The sequence below is a fragment of the Salvelinus sp. IW2-2015 genome, linkage group LG22 (assembly GCF_002910315.2).
Source record: "Salvelinus sp. IW2-2015 linkage group LG22, ASM291031v2, whole genome shotgun sequence".
In the NCBI taxonomy this organism is placed as follows: Eukaryota; Metazoa; Chordata; class Actinopteri; order Salmoniformes; family Salmonidae; genus Salvelinus; species Salvelinus sp. IW2-2015.
Genome location: NC_036862.1, coordinates 23,352,435 through 23,380,258, shown reverse-complemented (window position 1 = coordinate 23,380,258; position 27,824 = coordinate 23,352,435). Strand labels below are relative to the sequence as shown.

At 42.7% G+C, this 27,824-nt stretch overlaps 1 protein-coding gene across 4 annotated transcripts in view; it reads left to right on the top strand.

The window, feature by feature from the left end:
* The window catches only part of nectin3a (nectin cell adhesion molecule 3a), a 100,459-nt gene that overhangs the window by 36,993 nt on the left and 35,642 nt on the right, over positions 1-27,824 (top strand). For all 4 annotated transcript variants that reach the window (XM_023966664.2, XM_023966663.2, XM_023966665.2 and 1 more), the window contains exons 2-6: positions 5,265-5,612; positions 12,552-12,736; positions 18,742-18,856; positions 21,932-22,049; positions 22,298-22,449. In XM_023966664.2, the coding sequence (XP_023822432.1) occupies positions 5,265-5,612; positions 12,552-12,736; positions 18,742-18,856; positions 21,932-22,049; positions 22,298-22,449 (918 nt within the window). The remainder of the gene's footprint in view (positions 1-5,264; positions 5,613-12,551; positions 12,737-18,741; positions 18,857-21,931; positions 22,050-22,297; positions 22,450-27,824) is intronic.

The following is a 27,824-nucleotide window of genomic DNA, read 5'->3' as shown; positions in this document are numbered from 1 at the left end:
CTGAGATCTTGGCTGATTTCTTTTGATTTTCCCATGATGTCAAGCAAAGAGGCACTGAGTTTGAAGGTAGGCCTTGAAATACATCCACAGGTACACCTCCAATTGACTCAAATGGTGTCATTTAGCCTATCAGAAGCTTCTAAAGCCATGACATCATTTTCTGGAATTTTCCAAGCTGTTTAAAGGCACAGTCAACTTAGTGTATGTAAACTTCTGACCCACTGGAATTGTGATACAGTGAATTATAAGTGAAATAATCTGTCTGTAAACAATTGTTGGAAAAATTACTTGTGTCATGAACAAAGTAGATGTCTTAACCGGCTTGCCAAAACTATAGTTTGTTAACAAGAAATTTGTAGAGTAGTTGATAAACACATTTAATGACTCCAACCTAAGTGAATGTAAACTTCCGACTTCAAATGTATATAGGCTACTGTATCAATCAATAATTTATTTGTTCAATGTCATCACATAACATAAGCGTCATTCATGATTTGAAATGCAATCAAGCATTTTAGCTTTAAAATAAAATAACATGGAGACCATTGAAATATTAGCGTAAACAGTAAATAGGCCTAAAACGTTCATTTTCAGAAATGTTATTCACAATTGAATGTGACTGTTTTTAGTCTTTGCTGTAATAAAGGCTGTACAACAAAAAACGTACGTACGACAGACTCTGGTATGGTTATAATTTATTTAGTGTTGTTTTATAATTTATTTAGTGTTGTTTACATTGTTCCAAACAGTCAGAAAAATTATATTGTAATCTATACAGCACCTATTTGGCACACATAATATGCAGGCAGAGCTTGCTCCTTGCCTTCTTTTTGTTGATCTCCAGTATTTTCCATAACTAGTCACATTTATTCCACACATCTGACTTCCCCTTTACCTCCTGAGCAACCAGTAAACATTCCCCCGTTTCGAGTTTATTTGTCACGTCATCTGCATCCATTTTGCTGTCACGTGTTACAGTGTTCAGAGTTTGTTATAACCAATATATTGATTTGATTATGATATGCTATACAGTGCATTCGGGAAAGAATCCAGACCCCTTGACTTTTTACATATTTTGTTACGTTGAAGCCTTTTTCTAAAATGGATCCCACAATTATATATTTTTTCATCAATCTACACATAATACTCCATAATGACCAAGCAAAAAAAGTTTTTTAGAAATGTTTGCAGATTTATAAAAAAAACAAACTGAAATGCCTTATTTACATAAGAATTCAGACCCTTGGCCCTCCCGAGTGGCGGAGCGGTCTAAGGCACTGCGTCGCAGTGCTAGAGGCGTCACTACAGATCCGGGTTCAATCCCGTTCTGTGTCGCAGCCGATCGGGAGACCCATGAGGCGGCTCACAATTGGCACAGCGTCGTCCGGGTTAGGGGAGGGTTTGGCCGGCTGGGATGTCCTTGTCCCATCGCGCTCTAGCGACTCCTTGTGGCCAGCTGTACAGTGTTTCCTGTACACATTAGTGCTTCTGGATTAAGCAAGCAGTGTGTCAAGAAGCAGTGCAGCTTGGCGGGGTCCTGTTTCGGAGGACGCATGGCTCTCGACCTTTGCCTCTCCTGAGTCCGTACGGGAGTTGCAGTGAAGGGACAAGACTGTAACTGGTAGAAAAAGGAGTAAAAAGTACCCCCACATTTTTTTTCTATAAAAAAGTATTCAGACCCTTTGTTATGAGACTCAAAAATTTAGTTCAGGTGTATCCTGTTTCCATTCATCAACCTTGAGATGTTTGACAGTGCATTTCAGGGGAAAAACCAAGCCATGAGATCAAAGGAATTGTCCATAGGGCTCCAAGACAGATCTGGGGAAGGGTATCAAAAAATGTCTGCAGCATTGAAGGTCTCCAAGAAGACTGTGGCCTCCATCATTCTTAAATGGAAGCGTTTTGAACCACAAATACTTTTCCTAGAGCTGGTTGCCCGGCCAAACTGAGCAATCGGGGGAGAAGGGCCTTGGTCAGGGAGGTGACCAAGAACCCGATGGTCGCTCTGACAGATCTCCAGAGTTCCTCTGTGGAGTTGGGAGAACCTCTGTGGAGATGGACAACCATCTCTACAGCACTCCACCAATCAGGCCTTTATGGTAGAGTCGGAGACGGAAGCCACTCCTCAGTAAAAGGCACATGACAGCCCGCTTAGAGTTTGCCAAAAGGCATCTAAAGGACTATCAGATTATGAGAAACAAAATTCTCTGTTCTGATGAAACCAAGATTGAACTCTGTAGCCTGAATGCCATGCCTCACGTCTGGAGGAAATGTGGCACCATCCCTACAGTGAAGCATTGTGGTCATGGTGGTGGCAGCATTATGCTGTGGGGATGTTTTTTCAGCAGCAGGGACTGGGAGACTAGGCAGGATCGAGGGAAAGATGAACGGAGCAAAGTACAGAGAGATCCTTGATGAAAACCTGCTCCAGAGTGCTCAGGACCTCAGACTAGGGCGAGAGTTCACCTTCCAACAGGACAACGACCCTAAGCACACAGCCAAGACAACGCATGAGTGGCTTAGTGACAGGTCTCTGAATGTCCTTGAGTGGCCCAGCCAGAGCCAGGACTTGAACCTGATCGAACATCTCTGGAGAGACCTGAAAATAGCTGTGCAGCGACGTTCCCCGTCCAACCTGACAAAGCTTGAGAGGATCTGCAGAGAAGAATGGGAGAAACTCCCCAAATACAGGTGTACCAAAGAAGACTTGAGGCTGTAATCGCTGCAAAGGATGCTTCAACAAAGTACTGAGTAAAGGGTCTGAATACTTATGTAAGTGTGATTTTTCAGTTTTTAAATTGTGTGTAGATTTATGAGAAAAAAAATGTGTGATCCATTTTAGAATAAGGCTGTAACGTAACAAAGTGTGGAAAAAGAGAAGGGGTCTGATACTTTCTGAATGCACTGTATGTTGCAGCTCCAGCAACACAGTTGGATATCACGCAATACACACTGTTGGTGTTTTGTGGTGGTCATTGCAGAAGGGTGGAGAGAGAGCCAAAGGGTTCTAGTCACAGTCACTCGCTGTATATTTTTTTAACACATCGCAGTAGATCTGAGTCGGGCCCGGCACATTCAAATCAATTGCGGTCTGTGTCCCTCTAGTCATTTCTGTGACTTAATTATTTCATCAAACAGTTTGCTTAAAGCATCAGACAAGCTCAGTGCATTTCATTGATTTGATTAAAACACATAGGATGTGTCTATACATGGAAAAAGAAACATTTTAAAATTAGACCAATCGATTGGTCGAAAGAACAGACGACTCTTGGTCGACCAAGATTTGTTTTAGTCTGGGACAGCCCTAGTGTGGGGGTGTGTGTGTGTGCGCGCACATATACATGTGATCCCTGAAATTACAGGGGAGGCAAGGGAGCAGGGAGAGCCTATATTCCCTCTTAGCCAGGATAGCGTAGCTGTGGTTTCCCTCTCATATTCATGTCAAGGACCCTAAAGCATCAGCCAGTAGGCCGCTTATATTAGCTTACTCCACACACATTGGTAGGTGGAAATTTAGATCTCCCAAATATAACTTTAAATTGCGTTAAGAAAACTCAGACCTTACACTGAATGTTCTTTTGAATGGCATTCAATTCATGCAAAAACATGAAGGCTAGTGCAAGATTTACAATGAGGTGTGCCCCCAACAATTCAATATAGACGACAGGATTGTAAAAGTTCATATGAACTTAATGTTTAAATTTATACAGTATGTGGGTATCAATGACTCATTTGTGTTATTATGTTTAGAGACATTTGACTCTGGTCTTTCTTGGTTGGAATATATTTTGCCCATGATTCTAGGGATTGGACTAACCTGTAATTTAAGATGTGTTTCAAGTTCAAATTCATTTCCCTCAAGTTCTAGGCTAGTGATTCATTCAGAGTTTGCTGCCTGTGGTGCTTCTAAATGTTACAGTAGGCATGTATTGCTCAATTTCTTAAATGGTTAGACTAGCTAGTTATTGCAAACATCCAGCACGAGGTGTTAGGCCTATCTAGTAGGAAGTAGGCCTACTGTATAAGCCTTGTTCGAGCCAGAATAGTCCATAGGGCAGGAGGCACCTACCGGTATCTTCTGTTTCTGTAGCGGGAGGCAGCTTGATGTTTTAGTACACCCCCTAGACAGACTAGCTTCCTATCTACTATAAATCAAATTAGCCTAGTAGGCTTGTATCATGCAGCTTCTACTTTCCAATCAAAGGAAAACAAAAAGTAGAGGAACACAATACTGCTGAATCATGTTAGGCTTCATTGCCTCTTTTCTGTCCATTGAAGCAGCTGATTCCCACTGTTTTAAAAAATAAATATTTATTTAACCTTTATTTAACTAAGTCAGTCAGTTAAGAACAAATTCTTATTTACAATGACAATCTACACCGGCCAAACCCGGACGACGCTGGGCCAATTGTGCACCGCTCTATGGGACTCCCAATCACGGCCGGTTGTGATACAGCCTGCCATAATAATGTGCTCACTGCTCATCCTCTCTCCTTATTGGCTTTCTGCACCTTTACTCAATCACAGCATCTGAACTAGCCAGCCCCCATGAAAAACCCATATTTTACATGTTACAGCAAGCTGAAAATAACTCCCTACATGCATAGACATGAAAGGGCCTTTTAAAAACAGTAAAAAAACATCAAATTGCTTTTTATGTTTCATCTTCTTCCAGAAAGTTTTTTTTCTTTATAATGCTTTTACTTTATATGGCAAGGTGCTCTAACAATTAGCAGCAGTGACAGTGAGGACGTCCTGTGGTGAAAAGGGAGGCTGAATGTCTGTTGCTGTGTGTTGCGGTGTGTGTTGCTCATTAGGAGTGAACACACATTGAGGGGTTCCAGACTCAGACACATCTCCCTGATAAACCTCATCATAAAGCTAAAAGCCCATCCGTTGTTACACTGTTGAAATACCACCTTAATATCACAAACACACGGCAAGACTAGTTGTTCCAGAAAGAAGTCCGGTCAGCCCATTCCCATGGGAAGAGTAACATGAGAGGGAAGTGACGTGATATAGTATGTTTCATAATGTAGGCCTAACTCGTCAAGGCGGTTTGGTTTCTATGGTTTGGAAGGGGCTGTCGTTTCTGAATAAAAGCATGAAAGATAAAAGTTGAAAAGAAGCCCATGTTCTCCTTTTTGACTGAGGTTCAGTCCTGATTACAGTTTTTATTTTTATGACTGTTCTCAACATGGATCTCTCCTGTAACTGTGTCTATATCTAAGTAACTGTGTCTCTCCCCTTCCCCCTGTCTATAGGTGTGTGCAGTAACGAGGTGCTGGTCCCAGAGAGGGTGAGTGCTGTGCTGGGGAAGAACATTACTCTGGGCTGCAGGGTGGAGGTGGGCACCAACCTCAGCCTCACCCAGAGCTCCTGGGAGCGTCGCCTGCCCTCAGGCACCATCACCCTGGCCGTTTTCAACCCCCAGTTTGGCATCTCCATCTCTCCAGACTACGCCAGGCGCCTGTCCTTCCTGAACCCCTCCGTGCACGATGCCACCATCGTCCTGGAAGGCGTGGGATTTCAGGACATCGGGTCTTACACGTGTAAAGTGGCGACTTTCCCACTGGGCAACACGCAGGCATCCACCACCGTCAATATACTAGGTATGTGGAACTCTTAGACTGCTTCGGACTTGGTCAATTTACCTTATTCCCTTTATAGTGCACTACTATTGACCAGGGCCCGCATTGGGCTCTGGTCAAAAGTAGTGCACTATAGAGGAAATAGGGTGCCATTTTTGATGCAGCCCCAATGGGCCCTAGTCAAAAGTAGTGCTCTAAATGGGGAATAGGCTGTCATTTGGGACACAGACACTCGGCGTCCACCATAAAGATACAGTTACTTTTTGTACTGTAGAAGCATACAGCACCAGCTCCATTTTACCTGAATGTCCTTTCTCAGAAAATGTTCTCATTATCCCCATGAATTATAGGAGGTCAGTTCAGACTTGATAAATATTCATACAGCTAGCCTTATTACTGTAGGAGCCAAATGCCACATAGATTTACTGACTTAATATAAACAAATCCACACGTAAAGGTTCCAACTCGTATGGACACATTATAAAGTAGCACCTTACTGAGAGTGAACTTTAAGGATTGTTGTGCGGTCAGCATGTGTTTCCACCCCTATAATGGTTGATTGGATTGTGGACGGTGATGAAAGCTGCAGCCAGCCAGGATTCATGTGTATCTCTCCTGAGGCTGAGTCCCAAATAGCACCCTATGCCATATGTAGTGCACTACTTTTGACTGGTGAAAGTAGTGCACAATATAGGGAATAGGGTGCCATTTGACACTCGGCCTTAGGCTAGCTCTGATGACTAATGAGGGCTACATTAAGTGCTGCTGTGACAGGAGGCTGCCTGCCTCGACTCAGTGTCTGGGCCTCCACAGCCTTCCATTAGCCCACATCTACCTTTAGTCTTGCTGTGTCCCAAATGGCACGGTCTTCTGTAGTGCACTGCTTTTGACCAGGGGCCATGGGGAATAGGGTAATTTGGGACGCAACCTGGGCTTCCACCCGCCTTCCTTTACTCTGTGTTGTTGTTTATTGGGGGTGTTTTATTTCTTAACACTGTGAGTGGGTACACTCCTCTTCTGAGAATAATCACTGATATAAAAACAAAACGCTCATAGCTTCCCTTTCAACAACGGTTGTAAGAATGTAATAGTCTGGGACAGATTTGAATCTTATAAGAGGAGTGCAGTGTACATTCAGGTAATGAACCCCCCCCCCCCCCATTCTCTCTTTCTCATTCTGTCTCTCTCTCCCACCCCATTCCTCCTAACCTTACAAAAGGCAAAGGGTTACATTTTAATGGTAGGAGGAGCTTTGCTACTTGAGCCTCAAGCCCCCACCTGTAAACAATGGCAAAGGAATAATACACCACCACCGAAACTCTGAGAATTAGAATGACCTTTTGTTTGGGATTGTTATTGCTGACAAGGAAGTGAGAAACCTTATGCAGTTTTCTAAGAGACTGAGTTTCTGCTAAGACTTCTAAGAGAAAACAAGACAACACTTAAAAAAGCTGCATTAATGAAAATGTCAACTGATGATACTAGGCCTGACATTGCGGCAAACTCCACAGTCTGGCCCAGTTCCACTTTAACTTTCTGAGTTATTGTATCATCAAACCATAAGCGGTCTTCTACTCAGGCCCAGATCTCTCTGTATGACTCACTGATAGCCATGTTTTACTGTCCATGACATGCATTTGATGTGGAGCAATAACATCTTCTCTTTTCAGCTGAGTCATAAAAACTAAAGAGAACATAACCTCGCAGCAGTGCAGTGCCATGGCAAGACTTGTTCAATTGTTGAGGGTCAAATTAAATGTGTATGTTTTATTGTTAGAAGTTGTTTCATTAGATAATCAAAATATCCATTCTCTATGATTTACTTGATCATCCAATGAGCCCCATAAATGCAGAGATTGGTGATAATTGTAATTATTCTTAAGTGTACTGATTGATATGTCAAAACTGTGGAGATACTGCATGGTTTGACCACTAGCCTTACAGTTGAACTGTAGTCCTGGTTGGCTGGCTTTGTCAGCTGCGCTCTCATAGGGCTGGTTGATATGGCCAAAATATCATATCACAGTATACATTTTTAAAATGTTTTTGAATAACTAAATATCTTTATTTGCTTTGAGTAGTGTGTGACCCTAGGGGGGCAGCACATACATTCTAAGTGATTTCAATGGGTCTTTCTCCATTCTGATTGTTTTATACTATTCAGTTCAACCAAAAATTATTTGCAGCATTTTCATTTCATTTCTGCATTTCCTGCACTAATTTGACATAATTTCCACACTTCCATGTAGGGCTGCACGATATGGGTAAACAATCTAGTCCTTAATTTTAACCAAATGTTGCAATTGCGATTTGACTTGAGATTTAGAGCAAAACACTTCGGTGAACTGTTGGAATCATGAAAATAGACTGATTATTCTAATTCTATAGTTATAATATAGTAGTGGGCACTTTGAATAGTGTTGTTTGACATGACAATGAATGAGAATGCCAGGGAGGAGTTATTGTGACAGGGTAGGAACCCTATAATCTTTGGCTACATTTAATGTTTTCTCTTAGCTACTCCATGCAACCCAAAGTGGGTGGTAAACTCAATGTAAAGAAAATGAAATTACACGTCCCCCTGATTTGGTTACAGCTACTTCATGTAGCTAACATATTCATGCTTTGCCTATTCCTCTTTGATTTATGAAATCAAATCAAATGTTATTGGTCACATAGTCATGGTTAGCAGGTGGTGAAGAAGGAACCTGTATGGGTGGACCATTTGCTGCACAAACAACATGCTGATTTAGGTCTACACCATCACTGGTATTATCAGGCTGTATCACTCTAATGTTTGCTCTGACTCATTACATTTATTAGCTAGCTAAACAACTAACTAGCGATTAGCATTAGTGGCTAACAAGATTTCGGCCCAACTTGCTAAGAAAATACAATCTAGCTGTTTGCATATGTAAGAAACACAAACAAATAGTGTAATTATATAACGCTAGTGGATTTATATTAAGAAGCAAAGTGAAAACTGCATTGTTTTCATCAACTTTTTTGCATGTGCTGCATTGACCATTCAGACTGAACGCAAGTGTCTGTCTCATGTTCGAGGAACAACAAATGCGCTCCTTGAGTGACGGGGCGGGGCTAGCGTGGAAAGCAGCGTGGAGAGAGATGACTCAAGAAGCGAAGTAAACTATAAAAATTGATGTTATACACTGTATCACATTTAACAAACCAAACATTCAAATACCGTTATAGAAGGTAAAGTAAAAACCCAAACTGGTTCGTGCATCAATACCAGTTGTCAGGCTGGTGGGTGTAACTGGTGTAGAAAGTCAGGCGCAGGAGAGCAGAGATGAGTGAAACAACGCACTTTACTCGACAGCACAAAGTAAACAATTTACAAAGTGCTAAAAGAACAGTTGCCACAAAAACATGGGTGATAAACAGCACCCGATACAAACCAGCCGGAACATACCGATCTGAACAAAATAACAATCACACACAAAGACATGGGGGAAACAGAGGGTTAAATACATGACCAGTAATTGGGAAATGAAAACCAGGTGTGTGGAAAAACGAGACAAAACAAATGGAAAAATGACAAATGGATCGGCGATGGCTAGAAGACCGGTGACTTCGACCGCCGAACACCACCCGAACAAGGAGAGGCATCAACTTCGGCCGAAGTCGTGACACCAGTATATCGGAAAATAAGGTATGCCGCCCAGCCCTACGCGTTCATGGGAGCATAGCGGAACTGGGCAGTGCGTGGGTGGGACAGGGCCAACACGGCTCCCAATGCCTGCTCTCTGCCTGTCTGACGGAAAATCATTACCCTCTGCACTCAACAAGATAGATCTGAACCACCTCCCTTCACGACAGCCTCTCCAAATTAGCACGTACCCCTGATTTGGTTACACTGGAGGGAAGGGGATAGGGGGGTGGGCTATGGGGTGCCAGGATGCCACCTTAACACAACAGAGCTACTGTGCGCGGTCAGTCAGTGGGGTGGGGAAGGGGGAGTGTTGATTAGATGAGTGTGTGGGGCACAATGTGAGCAGGTTGACTGAGATGGCTGCATGATGCCCGGGCGTAGGAGACACAGGTATATTTTTAGAAGAGGGAGTCTCTGGGGTGTCGTTTCACTGTGAGGAGGGGTACGGCAGATGTCTGGGGGCGATGGCCTTGTCTGGAGGATCTGTATGTGTGACCCACATGCCACAGTGTCACTGTGAAATGAAGTCCAGCAGCTGTTAGTGTTAGTGCCGTGCCCTCTGCAAGGAGAGAAGGAGACCACGGACAGAGAGAAAGAGAGGGGGAGGAGAAATGGACATGGCAAAGAGAGAGAGCAGGGTAGGGGAGATTCAGTAGCCTGACAACTGACACTAAATTATTCTGCTGCTCTGTCATTCGCTACAAACTTTAGTCTGAGACTACCTTCATTGAAGTTGTTTGTGGTGACAAGGGGCAGGAGGGGCGTTGTACAAAATAAAGTTGTCTCTAACCAATCTGAGTATCAAAGCCAATGCCACATTTTCAAACCACTGCTTTACCCACGTGTGTTCTGGCTCTGGCCCAACCCATTGGTTTCTGGACCAATCAGACTGTCCCAAATGTGTTTGCGTTCGGTGAAGGGTCGGGGAGGTACTCAGATCCAGACTCCTTGCAGAGAAGAAACTAACGTCCGTGGGTGTGGCGTAGCGGTTGGCCGGAGCAAGGAATCTGGGTAGCCAGGCAAACGATTCAGATGAGTAATGATGGAAAAGAAAGGCAGCCTGACAGCTCTCTGAATCATAGATTTAAACACTAGAGCCAATTTGGGAAGTGGAGTAGTGCTTTCTAGCCTCTCTCCCTCTCCTGAACCTGTGGAATTGTGCTAATGAAATTCCACAAAATACACAACATGCGCAGCACCAGATTAGCAAAAAAATGGAATTGCACATTATCCAAACAGGTTGACGCATGAAAGCCTTTAGCCTAGCGTATTTACTTCACACAAAGTCGCCATAAATTCAAAGCACACGCATAATTGGCATTGCGGTACTGCAGACGCGAACGCAGTTAATAAACACTACAGGAAACGCCTACAGTATATCCTATAAAATAATTTGTGTCTCTTTGAGCAGTCATTGTGACTCTTCAGACAGTCACAACTTTGGTAGGCCTAGGCACAATTCACTACATAGGCATCTCTGTCACAGACATGAAGCCTGTTATCAATTCAGAGGCACGAGGGAAATTTCTATCTTCTCCTGTCCGAGAGCCTAGGCTATTTTCCTATCCAGTCCCAATCCTACTGAAAAGTCCTGACTCCTGTCTCGCATGAAAATTCGTAACTTTATTCTGTATTCTGTAGGTTGCATTATCAAAGCACGTCTTTCTCCTATGCATGTCAAAATACCGCTATAATGTTTCCCCCTCTTCTCTGCGCAGTCTCGTACTTGCTAGCCAAGTGAGCGCTTCGGTAGAGAATGTGTTATCAACAAACGATATGAGAGTAGATATCGATATTTTAAAACAAGAGTTGATCCCTGTTAAGATACGTACCTTGATATTGAAAATATTTCCACTCTTCATCTCCCCGTTATTCATGAGCTGATCTGCTATCTGTATAATCATAAACTAGATTTAGCCAAATATAGGAGATATTCCGTCATTCGTTAAAAGGAGGTTATCTAGCAAGTTTAGCAACTTTGGTCATTTGACTTTTGTTTGATTACTGTCACAAAGTTTGTATGATTCAACAACGCTATACTCTGGGTGTGCTCTGTGAAATGCGCTTAATTGAGGAACAGGATAACGCTTTGAATTTATGGACGGCCTGTTTTGCAATTCACAACAATGTCATTGCTGATCAAAGATAGTTACTAAATATCAGTTTAATTTGCTCTTATTTGAGGAGAACCTTGGCATAGTGACCTTATCTTGGTTTTAAACCCTTTAAATGGGCACTTCTGATTTTTGCGGTATTTCTTTGCGGTATTTCCTTGGACTCTTGGGATGAATATGAATTATTTTTATCTTTAGTATTATGTCTGTCGGTGCACTAGAACTGTGAAAGTAGTGCTCTGTGAAACAGGTAGAGTGCTATGTTACAGCGGTCACTGTCCGTTTACATGGATCTGTTTATGCTGCTCTATTGAGAGAAATCTGTGTCACGACTGATGTCTCAACCCACAGTAACTCAGCATCCTCACAGGAAGCCAGTGTAACATAACCCTAGCTCTAAAGCACTGAATAGCAGCACACATTAACAGCAACCCAACTCCCCAGTTCAGGACTGGACACCACACAATGAAACACAGACACACACAACAGCACGGAGTATTATGTCTGACATTGCTCTGTGTTAAACTGTTTTTCTAAGTCATTATGAACCGTATTAGCAAGCCAGTTTGAAAGTACAGCATTTACAACACAAAATCCATTGTTTTGGTTTAGTAGGAAGAGAATATAATTCAAACAGCTTCATGGAGATGCTCCAAAAGTCACTCTAATAGAAATGTCTTGGTCGATGCTGCACAGTAATATTCCTTTCACGAACACAGAAACATCTCTCACAGACATCTCCATCTCCAGCACAATAACAATAAAAAGAGTTGAGTTCCCTCCAAAGTGCTCCTATAGTATCCGATGGCTTGGCTCATCAATTTTTAATAGATATCTGTGAAATGCAGGAAATCAATCTACTGTGTCTGGCAGCAGAGTGTATGAGTGTCCCGTGGCCACTTCCTGCTCTCTGTCCATATCCCCGTCCCTGTTTTATGATGCACATTATTTATTCATCATCATATACAAAATATCAATACTCATTTTGTAATCTATTCTGTTTTGTCATCTCTCCGCGAGCCCCTTTTCCTCTCTCTCCCACTCCATCTCTCTCTCTCTCTTTCTCTCTCTCAATGTTTTTTGTCTGTATGTACAGTATATTTTCTATGCCGCTAAATGAATTGCCTCATTGGGAACATTATAGTTTTTTAATCTTATCTCTCTCTCCCCTAGTGGAGCCCAAGGTCTACGTCTCCGCCGGCTCTACGGCCCTGGTGGATGGTGGTAATGAATCGGTGGCGGCCACCTGCATAGCAGAGCGCGGCCGACCTGCAGCCGAGGTGTCCTGGGAGACTGAGCTGTTTGGCCGCTCTGAGGTCCAGACGCAGGACGAGCCCAACGGCACCTCCACCACGCAGGTACAAACAGAACAGACCTACTGCTTTGACATTACACCACAGTACTGTGTTTCAAACGGCAACTTATTCACTACTTTTGACTAAGGCCAGTTTTGGTCAGTTTTGCCCTTGGGCCCTGGTCAAAAGTAGTGCAAAATATAAAGGGAATAGGGTGCCATTTGGGACACAGCCATGGTCTCACACACAATCAACCTCCTCATGGGGTGTATATACAGTATATGTACAGTACCAGTCAAAGGTTTGGACACACCTACTGATTCCAGAGTTTGTTCTACATTGTAGAATAATAGTGAAGACATCATAACTATGAAATAACACTTATGGAATCATGTAGTAACCAAAAAAGTGTTAAGATTCTTCAAAGTAGCGACCCTTTGCCTTGATGACAGCTTTGCACACTCTTGGCATTCTCTCAACCAGATTCACAAGGTAGTCATCTGGAATGCATTTCAATTAACAGGTGTGCCTTGTGAAAAGTTAATTTGTGGAATTTCTTTCCTTCTTAATGCGTTTGAGCCAATCAGTTGTGTTGTGACTAGGGCTGTGGCGGTCGTGAAATTCTCAGTCGGTGATTGTCAAGCAAATAACTGTCGGCCTCACGGTAATTGAGCGTTAATTAACATAAACACATTTAGCTTCTCCTGGCTTCCACGCCTGCAAGCCATTTTAAAAAGTCTAATAAATCCATGTAGTATAGCCTACACCTTCACAATAAATCCATTATTTATTTTAGATAGGCCTAAAGAAGCATGATATGAAGAAAATGTAGTCTATTTCAGAAGAAAAGAATAGCATACTCTGAGTTGTCCTTATGTTAGGTCCTGATGTGCCTATGCCAAATGGCTGTGGGCTACACTAGTTCATTTAGCAGACAAGATTTGCTTATAATTCCGTGGCATTATTATATAGTATGAAGAATACAATTGATATAAATATTTTTTCCAAGTGATTTGAGGGAGTGTGCAGGTGCGGCTATTCTGTGTTGAGCAGTTAACAAAGACATAGGTACTCCTATATGCTTAATTTAGAGTTATTCATGTAACTTTAGTTATTCTACAAAGTTTGGGCTATATGTGTAGATTTTTTATACATTGTAAAGCTGCATGATGAGACAAATGGTGATTTGAAAAACGTTGCTTGAAAGGCATGAGCTCAACTTTGTTTTTTTGTGCAGGCTGTACACACTCCAATAGTCTCTAATTCATCATTTGACAACCACTTGATAATGCCTCGAATTTCACAGCGGCATCCCCTTTGTGGCCGTAATGCACCCTAAAAAAATTAAAGCCTTTTGCAGCCCGGAGTGCTGCGTTGTGCCCTTCTCCCTGAGTGTGCTGCGCAATCCGAAGCGTCTATCACTCACACAGCTCTCCGGCATGTGATCGGGTCTTTCTCACAGGCTACAAGTGAAGACAGACACATCAGGGACGCAACTGCGTGCTTCCTTATCCAATTCCGAGGTGCAAATTGATGATATTGGAAGAAGTGTCGACAAGATGAGTAGGCCTAACGAACAGCTAAAGCACTAGCCTATTTCAGTCTACTCTCCCCCATAATACAAAAGTCGACCTATTCTATTCTGTGCGAGAAATAAATAATCCATACATAGTCTGGGACAGTGGGATGCGATAGATCCCAAATGAATACAACCACTAGCATCCCCAAAACTTTTTTATGCAGTGTGGCTGATGCAACAGATCAGAATGTTTAGCTTAAAATGTTGATAAACTATTAGGCTATTTCTTCACATTATAAGCGCAGCAATGCGCACATTATAGAAGGCTATAAGCGCAAATGTTTCATTAGCGGAAAACACCATTATCAAAAGTGACCGCAAATGCAATTATGCATTATGCAATCTTTATTGTGAAAATGATCTTCCCCAAACTTGAAACTCACACGCTGGCTATATATGCCAGTTGTAAAGCGGATGAATGTGCTTAACTTTAAGAAGTTATTTGGACACTTTAGTTGTGATACAAACCTTATTAAAACATATTGGCCTATAGGCTAGGCTACATGAGGTGTGCGACTATCATTCGAACAAGTCGTAAAAAAAAAAAGGCATTGTTTCTTATGCTGGGCATCATTCACAAGTGATAATATATAATTCACAAGTGATAGGCTAATATTAATATCAGACTATTCTTGATTTATTCTTGTCTTTACATATACTAAATAATATATGTGTGACATTTGTTTTGATTTAGAATGGACCATTATCATGCACCTGTACCAAAACAGGGGCACCCGGGAAAAAATAAATGTCATCTATGCACTTAAATAGCGAATGGAGGACGCTTTTCCCCTTGGTTTATTTTCATGCCAGCCTGGTAGGCTATACTCCTGTTGTAAATATAAGCAGTGTGCTTAATATTAGGAAAGTTGAGAAGTAAATATAGTAGGCCTAGCCTATAGAAAGCTGAGGGAATCCTCCTCTTTTTAATAGCGGCCATCTCCCGCAATTGCATAGCCTAAAGAAATGTTAAGCAYCATGAGTTCATGGGCTCTCATGAAGGGTTTGATTAGATTTTAAAAAGATTTGATGTCAGAGTAATTAGAGGGACAAAAGAGTGCTGAGTACCAGGCAGTTAGTAAGTTTGGTAGACTACTAATGACCAGCAGCAGCAGCATCAGAGCTTGGAGAAGCCTAATTACCATGACTAAATGGTCATGTGGAATTTGACTGCCTTCATGAATTGTGACTGCCGGTGTGGCGGTAATACGGTCACCGCAGCAGCCCTAGTTGTGCCAAGGTAGGGGTGGTATACAGAAGATAGCCTTATTTGGTAAAAGACCAAGTCCATATTATGGCAAGAACAGCTCAAATAAGCAAAGCAAAACGACAGTCTATCATTACTTTAACATTGTATAGTCTTAACATTCTGTATACTCCCCTACACCAAAAATAAAGCAGCTTAATTGAATTTTAAACCCCAATCTATTTTGCATGAAGAAACAACCTGTCATTCATCACAAACTTTGTGAATATCTGGGTTTTCACTCTTCACAATGCAGAAAGATTGCATTTAATCAGTGGACACCACTCGTTTTTATTACAACACACCTGTCATAATTGTTTTCTTTTCCTTTATTGCTAAAGGTACTGCGTAGGTGTAAACATACATTTTTAGCAAGAGATAGCACRTGTATAGCCTAAGAAAGTAGCAGAAATGTGCAGAAAGTAGTTTTGAATGCATTTTATTGAAGGGAAATAATAACAGTCTTGAACTTTTTTGGCAACATAGTGATATATTCTTATATACTGTACAATGAGGAATTCAACTACAAAATACTAGTCTTCTCCCATTTTTTTAACCATTGCCCCCACCCACAAGGTGTATAAGCAACAATAATAAATAAGAATAAAATAAGATAATAGATACAAAACAAAAACGTGAAGAACATAAATCAATAAACTCTAATTAGCACATGTAGGACAGTATGCAAGTGTGTGTGCATGGACTTTGCAGATGTATTTCTCACATGTGCAGGACATAGTATTTGTTTTACAGTCCTTCTTTGGGGGGGAATAATTGGCATCTCCTCCTCTTGCCTGCACCAGCTGCAGCCTCAGGTGGATCAGGACAAGAGTCAGCCCCCTGAACAGCTTTCACAAACGCTGCAGAGGCTGCTGTGCGGGGGAGGCGCTCCCTTCTTTGAATGTGTGGGGTTACAAGTGTCTTTCCCAGCTGCTCCAGGAACACCCTCCTCTTGTTCCGCTTATCAGGCATCCAGGTAGGGTTGATCTTGTTCAATATCATGAAGGCATTTACACATCAATGATGTTATGGAAGATGACCAGGGGCCAGCGGGCAGTCATCCTCCTGCAGCTGTAAGTTCCAATCACCTTGTCCAGGTTGTCCACGCCTCCTTTGTTGTGGTTGTAGTCCAGGATGATGGCTGGCTTCCTGTCCTCGCGATCACTGATCTCAGCCGTTTTGTGCAGTGTGCTCAGGAGGACCACATTATTGTTCCTCTTTGGGAGGTAAGAAACTAGAGTGGTGGTGAGGGTAAAGGCAAACTTTGATGAGAAGGCCTCTCTCCCTCTTGTTGCGAGGAGTGCAAGGGGGAGAGAGGCTTGTTCTTTCTAACTGTGCCAACCATGGTGATCTTCCTCTTCAGGAGCTGCTGGCTGAGCTCATCAGAGGTGAAGAAATTGTTACACGTGACATTGTGCCCCCTCAGTTCATCTGTCACATCAAGCACAACCCGCATCCCCTGGTTCTTCTCCGGGCCTCCACTGGTCAGCTTCCCTGTGTAGACTTGCATCTTCTAAGGGTAGCTGGATTGTGCATCACAGGCCACCCATATCTTGATGCCATACTTTGCTGGCTTTCTGGGCATATACTGCCGGAAAGGACAGCGACCTTTTGACAAAAGAGATTACTATCAGTAATTAGTATCAGTGTCACAGAAAACAATCACATAAATACATGATATTACAGCAATACATAATACAATTAACAGTGAAAATCACTTACATAGCAGATTTGAAAAAATGTTTTACCTCTGAATGCCTTGCAGGTCTTTACTCACGGGTATCAAATCGTAGCATTCTTGAGAAAGTGTGGTAGACTTTCAGTGGCATCTTGGAATGGAAAATTGCCCTTCCACTCTCTGCATCCCAGAGACTACATGTAGACTTGTTACCTATACACACCCGCCAAGATTAGCAGCCCTATGTAGGCACGCAGGTCAATCTCATCCATCCTTTTCCAGTTGTCTCCAGGATGATTTTTTTGATGGCTGGTGTGATGAACATGTAGAATGTTGAGGCGATGTCCTGGGCAACTGCATGTCTTCTGGGCCCTGGGGTCATTCTTATGACATGTTGTGCCGCCATCCTGCCCTGGTTGTCATATGGTGACAAGGACCATGTTATTTTGCTGCTCTTTGACAAAAATGTCTCTCTTTCCGCTTGGGGGATTTTTCTTCATCTGAAGATTATGCATCGTGCTCTGGGTTGTATTCTTCCCCATCTTCTTCTTTAGATACCTCCTCCTCTTCTAAATCATTGTTCTCTTGTTCCACCTGGACAAAAAAAATGAACACTCTAGGAAACATCATCAAATTTCAAGTTGAAAAATTATAATTTAAGGAGTTCTCTTAAGACCCTTAAGACAACACAAGGGTTGAGACATGAAGGTCAGTCAATGCGGAAAATTTCAAGAACTTTAAAAGTTTCTTCAAGTGCAGTCGCAAAAACCATCAAGCTCTATGATGAAATTGGCTCTCATGAGGACCGCCACAGGAAAGGAAGATCCAGAGTTACCTCTGCGGCAGAGGATAAGTTCATGAGTTACCAGCCTCAGACTGCTTCCCTGGTGACACTGTCAATGATTTATTTAGAATTCAAGGCACACTTAACCAGCAGGCCTACCACAGCACTCTGCATCGACATGCCATCCCATCTGGTTTGCGCTTAGTGGGACTATCATTTGTTTTTCAACAGGACAATGACCCAAAACACACCTCCAGGCTGTGTAAGGGCTATTTGACCAAGAAGGACAGTGATGCAGTGCTGCATCAGATGACCTGGCCTTCACAATCACCCGACCTCAACCCAATTAAGATGGTTTGGGATGAGTTGGACCACATAGTGAAGGAAAAGCAGCCAAGAAGTGCTCAGCATATGTGGGAAATCCTTCAAGACTGTTGGAAAAGCATTCCAGGTAAAGCTGGTTGAGAGAATACCAAGAGTGTGCAAAACTGTCATCAAGGCAAAGGGTGGCTACTTTGAAGAATCTAAAATATATGTTGATTTGTTTAACACTTTTTTGGTTACTACATGATTCCATATGTGTTATTTCATAGTTTTGACGTCTTCACTATTATTCTACAATGTAGAAAATAAAGAAAAACCCTTGAATGAGTAAGTGTGTCCAAACTTTTGACTGGTACTGTATATAGATCATGAAGCAGGCATGCAAAGCTCACACAAACACTCTTTAAACATGCTTAAATATTTACACGTCTAACAACATGTCGCCTCCACCACCCAGGTGCGCTACGTGTTGGAGCCACGGAGACACTCCCAGGGCCACACGCTCACCTGCGTGGTGCGCCACCCAGCCCTGCAGACTGAGTTCAGGATACCCTACGTGCTCAATGTGCAGTGTGAGTGTTTTACATTTCTTTTATTTAACCTTTATTTATTTATTTATTGCCTAGTTGGCGAGTCAGTTGTGAACAAATTTGTATTTACAATGACGGTGTTTGGGGTGACCAGGCGGATAGGACAGCAGAGCAGTAGGGTCATTGAAATGGAACAATTAGATCACCTTTTACGTGATTAGTACAGTGCATTCGGAAGGTATTCAGACCCCTTGACTTTTTCCACATTTTGTTATTCTAAAATTGATTAAATAAAAAATGTCCCTCATCAATCTACACACAATACCCCATAATGACAAAGCGAAAACATGTTTTTAGAAATTTTAGCAAATGTATTAAAAATAAAAAACAGAACTACCTTATTTACATAAGTATTATCAGACCCTTTGCAATGACACTCGAAAGTGAGCTCAGGTGCATCTTGTTTCCATTGATCATCCTTGAGATGTTTCTACAACTTAATTGGAGTTCACCTGTGGTAAGTTTAATTGACTGGACATGATTTGGAAAGGCACACACCTGTCTATATAAGGTCCCACAGTTCATAGTGCATGTCAGAGCAAAAACCAAGCCATGAGGTCGAAGGAATTGTCTGTAGAGCTCCGAGACAAGATTGTGTCGAGGCACAGATCTGGGGTAGGATACCAAAACATTTCTGCAGCGTTGAAGGTCCCGAAGAAGACAGTGGCCTCCATCATTCTTAAATGGATAAAGTTTGGAACCACCGAGACTTTTTTTAAAGCTGGCTGCCTGGCCAAACTGAGCAATCGGGGGAGAAGGGCCTTGGTCAGGGATGTGACCAAGAACCCGATGGTCACTCTGACAGATCTCCAGAGTTCCTCTGTGGAGATGGSAGAACCTTCCAGAAGGACAACCATCTCTGCAGCATTCCACCAATCAGGCCTTTATGGTAGAGTGGCCAGACGAAAGCCACTGCTCAGTAAAAGGCACATGACAGCCAGGTTTGAGTTTGCCAAAAGTCGCCTAAAGGACTCAGACCATGAGAAACAAGATTCTCTGGTCTGTTGAAACCAGGATTGAACTCTTTGGCCTGAATACCAAGCGTCATGTCTGGAGGAAACCTGGCACCATCCCTAATGTGAAGGATGGTGGTGGCAGCATCATGCTGTAGGGATATTTTTCAGCGGCAGGGACTGGGAGATTGGTCAGGATCGAGGAAAAGATGAACAAAGTAAAGTACAGAGAGATCTTTGATGAAAACCTGCTCCAGGACCTCAGACTGTGGCGAACGTTCACCTTCCAACAGGACAACAAACCTAAGCACACAGCCAAGACAATGCAGAAGTGGCTTCGGGGAAAGCCTCTGAATGTCCTTGAGTGGCCCAGCCAGAGACCAGACTTGAACCCGATCTAACATCTCTGGAGAGACCTGAAAATAGCTGTGCAGCGACACTCCCCATCCAACCTGACAAAGCTTGAGAGGATCTGCAGAGAAGAATGGGAGAAACTCCCCAAATACAGGTGTGCCAAGCTTGTAGCATCATACCCAAGAAGACTCGAGTCTGTAATCGCCGCCAAAGGTGCTTAAGTAAATGTGTTATTTCATTAAAAAAATTATATACATTTGCAAAAATGTCTGAACGTGTTTTTCCCTTGTCATTATGGGGTATTGTGTGTAGATGAGGGGGGGGAAACAATTTAATCAATTTTAGAATAAGGCTGTAACGTATCAAAATGTGGAAAAAGTCAAGGGGTCTGAATTCTTTCTGAATGCATGGTATATAGAGCTGTGTGCCACTATGACAAGGAGAGGGGTAGCTCGCTATCTTTGTGTTCTGTTTGAGAGGGGTTGCTGTGCTGATAGGTGGGCTTTATGGTAGATGATTTGTCTTGTCCCAGAGACAGCTGCTGCTCATGTTTCAGCATGCACTCTCTGACTACATAAAGATTTAGACAACTGCCACATGTATTAGTGAAGGGCTGCTGTCTGTATCTGATCTATAACCTGTCATGTCAATAGCCTGTTTTACAGTGCAGTATGCTCAGAGACCGGACCGACTCCCCATCTTCCCTCGTTTCCTCATAAAAGGGCCATTAAAGAGTCATCTTAATTTTATAATCATTGATGCATGCTTCCTTGGCAACCTGAACTGATGAATAGTGTATAGTATCTGTTTGGACTATGTGAGTGCAGGTTAATGAAGGCGTTTTATGAAATATTGATCAAGCCTCAGCAGCAGCAGCAGCAGCAGGGGCAGGGGCAGGGGCAAGAGAGGTGGGTGCAGAAGGGTGGAGATGCAGAAAGGCGAGGTTAATACAGGAAGAGAAAGGCTTTGGAACTCAATAAATCATGTCAAATGCAGAGGCAGGGGATTTTAAGTGCCAAAGAAGCACAATTTTTCCACAAACAAAGTGCAAAGGTCAACAGGACGCATTCATAACGTCTTGTTCCCTGCCCGGCTTTGTACTGTAATACGTTCTGCCTGCTCACTCTTCAAAAGTCAAAGGGGGAAATTGGATACCAGAGTCATTGTTTACTACATGTATTACAGTACAGTCAGTGGCATCTGTCCTACCTCTGGTAGGCTTCTTTCTCTCTGTTCTGTTTGTTGCTGGTGGTGACTCTGGTATCTCCTCATTTTGACCTGTCTGATGTAGCGCCTCTCTCTCTCTCTCTCTCTCTCTCTCTCTCTCTCTCTCTCTCTCTCTCTCTCTCTCCTTTCTAGGCTTCTCACATCCAACAAAACCCCTGTGCTGTAGAATCCTTTTCCTCTGCTTTTTCATTTTGATTATCAGTTGTTTTGTTCTTATATTGCTTGCTTTTCCCCCCTGGGGCGAAAGCTAATTTGTCATCGCTGTGCTACAAGGGAGCACATTGGCCATTGTGTACAATGCACACTAGGGCATTTAAAAAAAAGTTTTTTATGAATCTCTTGTTTTGTATAGAACAAATATTCTTGGTCAGTTGTGTTATTAAAGGATCCTGATCATAGTGTATCTTATACAATAGGCCTACATGGTATGTACCCTAGTCTACTTTATTACAAAGTAGCTAAGTAACAAATAATAATTATAATAATAAATAATAATTATAATAGGATTGTGCTTCTTTTCCAGTTGCTCCTGAGGTGACGGTGGTGGGATATGACCAGAACTGGTTTGTTGGTCAGGACAATGTGAAGCTGGACTGTGGAGCCAAAGCCAACCCACCTGCCCACCACTTCTCCTGGACCAGGTCAGGGTCCTCTAGCTAGCAGCAGCTTACCCACCCACTACACCCCACAACATGCCATACACTGGCCGTGTCACAAATAGCACCCCATTCCCTATGTAGTTTGCTACTTTTGACCAGGGCACATAGTAGGGCACTATAATGAGAATAGGGTGCCATTTCGGACGTACCACTACTGTGATCATTGCTGGCTAGTAATATCCAGCAATGTTTGTATCCCTGTGTTTATATATGATCTCCTTTCTTAACAGGTTGGATGGGCCGATGCCTGACGGTGTGGATATAGTGAACAACACTTTTACTTTCACTCGTCCTCTGGAGAGAAATGACTCTGGACTGTACAGGTGTGAGGTGTCCAATGACATCGGTCCACGCGGTCAGGACGTTCATGTTTGGATACAAGGTGAGAAAGTATGGCCTTGGTTAAACCCTTCAGGCCCACCATGAGATTTAACAGGGCCTGTCTCCATTTGCACACATTTCAGACACCAGAGGAGAAAAGAGCAACACACAGTATCGGCACCAAACGTTAAAATTGTTGTGGTTTTGGCAACATTAGATATGTGATATCATTAGAGAGTGACTGTTTCACCCTGTTTGTTTTTAGGAACACAGTATGCACTAATATGCAACAATATGCCTACTTGTCAATGGGAGCACAGTGTGCAGCAATTTGCCCTTTTTTGTTTCTCTTGTTTGTTGTCCAAGGTAATTTTTCAGGGTTGGACACGATGAATAACACACAGATACAGTAACAGACGCTAGTATGTTCCCTCCCCGTAAAAGGGCATGTGTGCTCCATGCTCTGCTGTAAGAGCTGGATGTTGTTTCCGTTCACTCATCAAGAGATGACTAATGATATTTACTTTAATTGAATACACATTAATTAATGACTGACTCGCAAAACAGACAGCGGACCCCCCCCAAAGCTCTATAAACATTGTTTTTCTAAATTTGGCCTCACTTGGCTACAGTACCAGGCTGTTCTGATGCAAGCGAGCACTGCTTGTAGAACACACAGCCAGCAGTTTCCCCATCCCCGCTCCCTCCTCTCCTCTCTCTCCCTCCTCTCGTCTCCCTCCTCCACCTCTCAGCACATATGAAAGCTGCAGGCTAAAGTTAAATCTAGACTTGGTTTCCGCTATCGTAATCGCTCTTCTTTCACCCCAGCTGCCAAACTAACCCTGATTCAGATGACCATCCTACCCATGCTAGATTACGGAGACATAATTTATAGATTGGCAGGTAAGGGTGCTCTCGAGTGGCTAGATGTTCTTCACCATTTGGCCATCAGATTTGCCACCAATGATCCTTATAGGACACATCACTGCACTCTATACTCCTTTGTAAACTGGTCATCTCTGTATACCTGTCGCAAGACCCACTGGTTGATGCTTATTTATAAAACCCTCTTAGGCCTCACTTCCCCCTATCTGAGATATCTACTGCAACCCACATCCTCCACATATAACACCTGTTCTGCCAGTCACATTCTGTTAAAGGTCCCCAAAGCACACACATCCATGGGTCGCTCCTCTTTTCAGTTCGCTGCAGCTAGCGACTGGAACGAGCTGCAACAAACGCTCAAACTGTAGGGCCCTATGATTTCCGCGATAAGGAAAATGCGGACGGAATCACGGAATTTGGTAATAAAAATGGAATCAACTGTAAAACTTGGAATATTACAGAATTTCCATAGTTTGGCTGATTATTGTAGTAACTTAAATTATTTCATAATTGTAAAATTACAGACGAGTAGGCCTAGAGAAATAATTCAATTTTCGATTGGGGTGTTTGGGGGGGGGGGGGGGGGGGGGGGGGGGGGGGGGGGGGGGGTTGGTCGATCGTGCTGGGAACCTTACGTCACCTCACAACTTGGCTGTCACTTTGAGAAACATGCTGAGAGAGCGCCAATTCGTCAACAAAACAAAAAATCGACACTGACCCCTATATTCAGAGCAGAGCAATACCCAATGGACTATTATGAGTCAGGCGATAAGCTGTTTTGCAAATTCTGTCAACATACTATTGATTGGACCCGTAAAATAACGTGTGACAACCACTTAAAGTCTGAAGCCCATGTGAAGAACAGGGAAAAGCACCGTGTTACACAGGACCCAACAGGCTACGCGCGTGCGCCTCGTGCATACATTTATTTTGTCCACCACACAAAGCGTCACGACACGCAGGTTAAAATATCAAAACAAACTCTGAACCATTTAATTAATTTGGGGACAGGTCGAAGCAATTAAACATTTATGGCAATTTTAGCTAGCTAGCTTGCTGTTGCTAGCTAATTTGTCCTGGGATATAAACATTGAGTTGTTATTTTACCTGAAATCCACAAGGTCCTTTATCCACAATTAATCCACACATAAAACGATCAACCGAATCGTTTCTAGTCATCTCTCCTCCTTCCAGGCCTTTTCTTCTCTTGACTTTATACTGCGATTGGCAACTTTCGTAAATTAGGTGCATTACCGCCACTGACTCATTTGTCTTTCAGTCACCCACGTGGGTATAACCAATGAGGAGATGGCACGTGGGTACCTGCTTCTATAAACCAATGAGGAGATGGGAGGCAGGACTTGCAGCGCGATCTGTGTCAGAAATAGAACTGACTTCTATTTTAGCTCTTGGCAACGCAGACGCTCGTTGGCGCACGCGAGCAGTGTGGGTGCAATAATTGAATAATATAGATTTCTAAATTTATTTTGCAACTCTGTAACACTGTTGTTTTGAAAGAGCATATGAATTAAATAAGTAAAGTGTCTGGACAAATACCAAAGGCTCTGTAAAGGAGTGAGGCTCTGGTAGAAAGTCAAGAGAAAAGGGAGATTTAAGAGGGTCAGACCAGTGTGTGTGCGTGTATGTGTGTGTGTGTGTGTGAGATTAGTTATTCCCCTTTCTCTGGGAAGTCATGTGAGAAGATGAAACGCACGAGCAGTGTGGGTGCAATAATTGAATAACATAGATTTCTAAATTTATTTTGCAACGCTCACGCATGCGACGCGAGCGGTGTGGTCAGCCTGTTAGCCAGAGCATGCCTTTTCAAACGACAATTACTAGTGCAAGTGCATCAGCAGATTCAATACGATAATTTATTCAGGACTTTGTGGCTGTGTGGGCCGAGTCTGACATCCCCTTAGAAAAGCTAAGAAAGCTACGGCCGTTTCTGGTGAAGCATTGCAAACAGGGAGGAGAGTTACCAGAAAATGAGAGCAGCCTCCGTCAAACTCACCTGCCCCGTGTGTTCGACCAACATATGACTGCCGTTCTACTGGAGATCCGTGGGAAGAGGTTTACGGTGGTTGTTGACGAGACAACAGATGCAAGGGATTGCAGCGTTCTAACATCGTTATTGGTGAGTTAACTTAACTTGACAGTCTATTTATATACCGTTGCAATAGACTACATTTACATTCTGCAATGTGAATTGTCCGCATGCAAATTGTGATATTCCAAACGACAAGCTATCATGGTGAAATATAGCAATGCATAATGTCAGCAGCCGTCTGCCTCTCCATCTAGCTAACTATCGCAGTATCTATATTGTGCTTACACTTAATTTAAATAACACTTATTTTGTCACAAAATTATTTTAGGTTAAAACATAATTAAAGTTGTTCCTTATCTTTCATTGCAGGCGTTGAAAACCAGTACTTTCTGGTGGATGTCATTTTCATGGACAGATGCAACAACTCAATGTTTTCCCAGCTATACAGTGGCTTGCGAAAGTATTCACCCCCTTGGCATTTTTCCTATTTTGTTGCCTTACAACCTGGAATTAAAATCGATTTTGTGGGGGTTTGTATCATTTGATTTACACAACATGCCTACCACTTTGAAGATACACATTTTATTTTTTTGTGAAACAAACAACAAATAAGACAAAAAAACAGAACTTGAGTGTGCATAACTATTCACCCCTCCCTAAGAAAATACTTTGTAGAGCCACTTTTTGCAGCAATTACAGCTGAAAGTCTCTTGGGGTATGTCTCTATAAGCTTGGCACATCTAGCCACGGGGATTTCTGCCCATTCTTCAAGGCAAAACTGCTCCAGCTCCTTCAAGTTGGATGGGTTCCGCTGGTGTACAGCAATCTTTAAGTCATACCACAGATTCTCAATTGGATTGAGGTCTGGGCTTCCAAGACATTTAAATGTTTCCCCTTAAACCACTCCAGTGTTGCTTTAGCAGTATGCTTAGTGTTGTTGTCCTGTTGGAAGGTGAACCTCCGTCCCAGTCTCAAATCTCTGGAAGACTGAATCCATCATTCCTTCAATTCTGACCAGTTTACCAGTCCCTGCCAATGAAAAACATCCCCAGAGCATGATGCTGCCACAACCATGTTTCACAGTGGGGATGGTGTTTTCGGAGGTGATGAGAGGTGTTGGGTTTGTGCCAGACATAGCAAAAAATCTCAATTTTAGTTTCATCTGACCAGAGTACCTTCTTCCATATGTTTGGGGAGTCTCCCACATGCCTTTTGGCGAACACCAAATGTGTTTGCTTATTTTTTTCTTTTAGCAATGGCTTTTTTCTGGCCACTTCCGTAAAGCCGAGCTCTGTGGAGTGTACGGCTTAAAGTGGTTCTATGGACAGATACGCCAATCTCTGCTGTGGAGCTTTGTAGCTCCTTCAGGGTTATCTTTGGTCTCTTTGTTTTCTCTCTGGTTAATGCCCTCCTTGCTTGGTCCGTAAGTTTTGGTCGGCGGCCCTCTCTTGGCAGGTTTATTGTATTCTTTCCATGTTTTAATAATGGATTTAACGGTGCTCCGTGGGATGTTCAAGGTTTCAGATATTTTTTTATAACCCAACCCTGATCGGTTCTTCTCCACAACTTTGTCCCTGACCTGTTTGGAAAGCTCCTTGGTCTTCATGGTGCCGCTTGCTTGGTGGTGCTTCTTGCTTAGTGGTGTTGCAGACTCTGGGGCCTTTCAGAACAGGTGTATATATACTGAGATCATGTGGCAGATCATGTGACACTTAGATTGCACACAGGTGGACTTTATTTAACTAATTATGTGACTTCTGAAGGTAATTGGTTGCAGTAGATCTTATTTAGGGAGTGAATACACACCACAAATTTCACTTCACCAATTTGGACTATTTTGTCTATGTCCATTACATGAAATCCAAATCAAATCCATTTAAATTAAAGGTTGTAATGCAACAAAATAGGAAAACCGCCAAGGGGGATGAATACTTTTGCAAGGCACTAGCCTCCCTCCACAGCAACAATCTGAACCTGAATGATGCCTGGGCAGTGGTCACAGATAATGACTCCTACTGCCTGAAGGCATACAAGGAGGTTCTGAAAGGAGTGATGCCCAACAGTGTCCATGTAACTTGGCAGCGCTACAAATATTTCTCTGAAGTTGCATCACTTGTGACATGGATGAGATCTGTCTTCTTCAAGAAGCCTGTCAGAAAGAGAAGATAGGTGAGCTTCCTCATTGTGAAGGAGTTTGTGCAGGTCAAGGCTCCTCCTGAAGCAGTGAGCACCCGATGGAATAGCTGGTGTGAGGCAGTGAAGTACCATGCAGAGCTTGTTCATCTGTACAGAGTTTTTGTTGGCAGAAAAGTCATCATCCCAGGCAGTCACAAACATCCTCAGCCAGCTGGAAACAGAGGAGAAGGTTGCTGCATTGTTGCCTAGATTCTTGCATTACTTTTTTCATTTATAATGAAACACTGAATTTAAGCATTTTCCTTGATAAAAAATAGTGCAATGTTGTGTTGCATCATTACAAATGTACTGTTATATCTTATTAA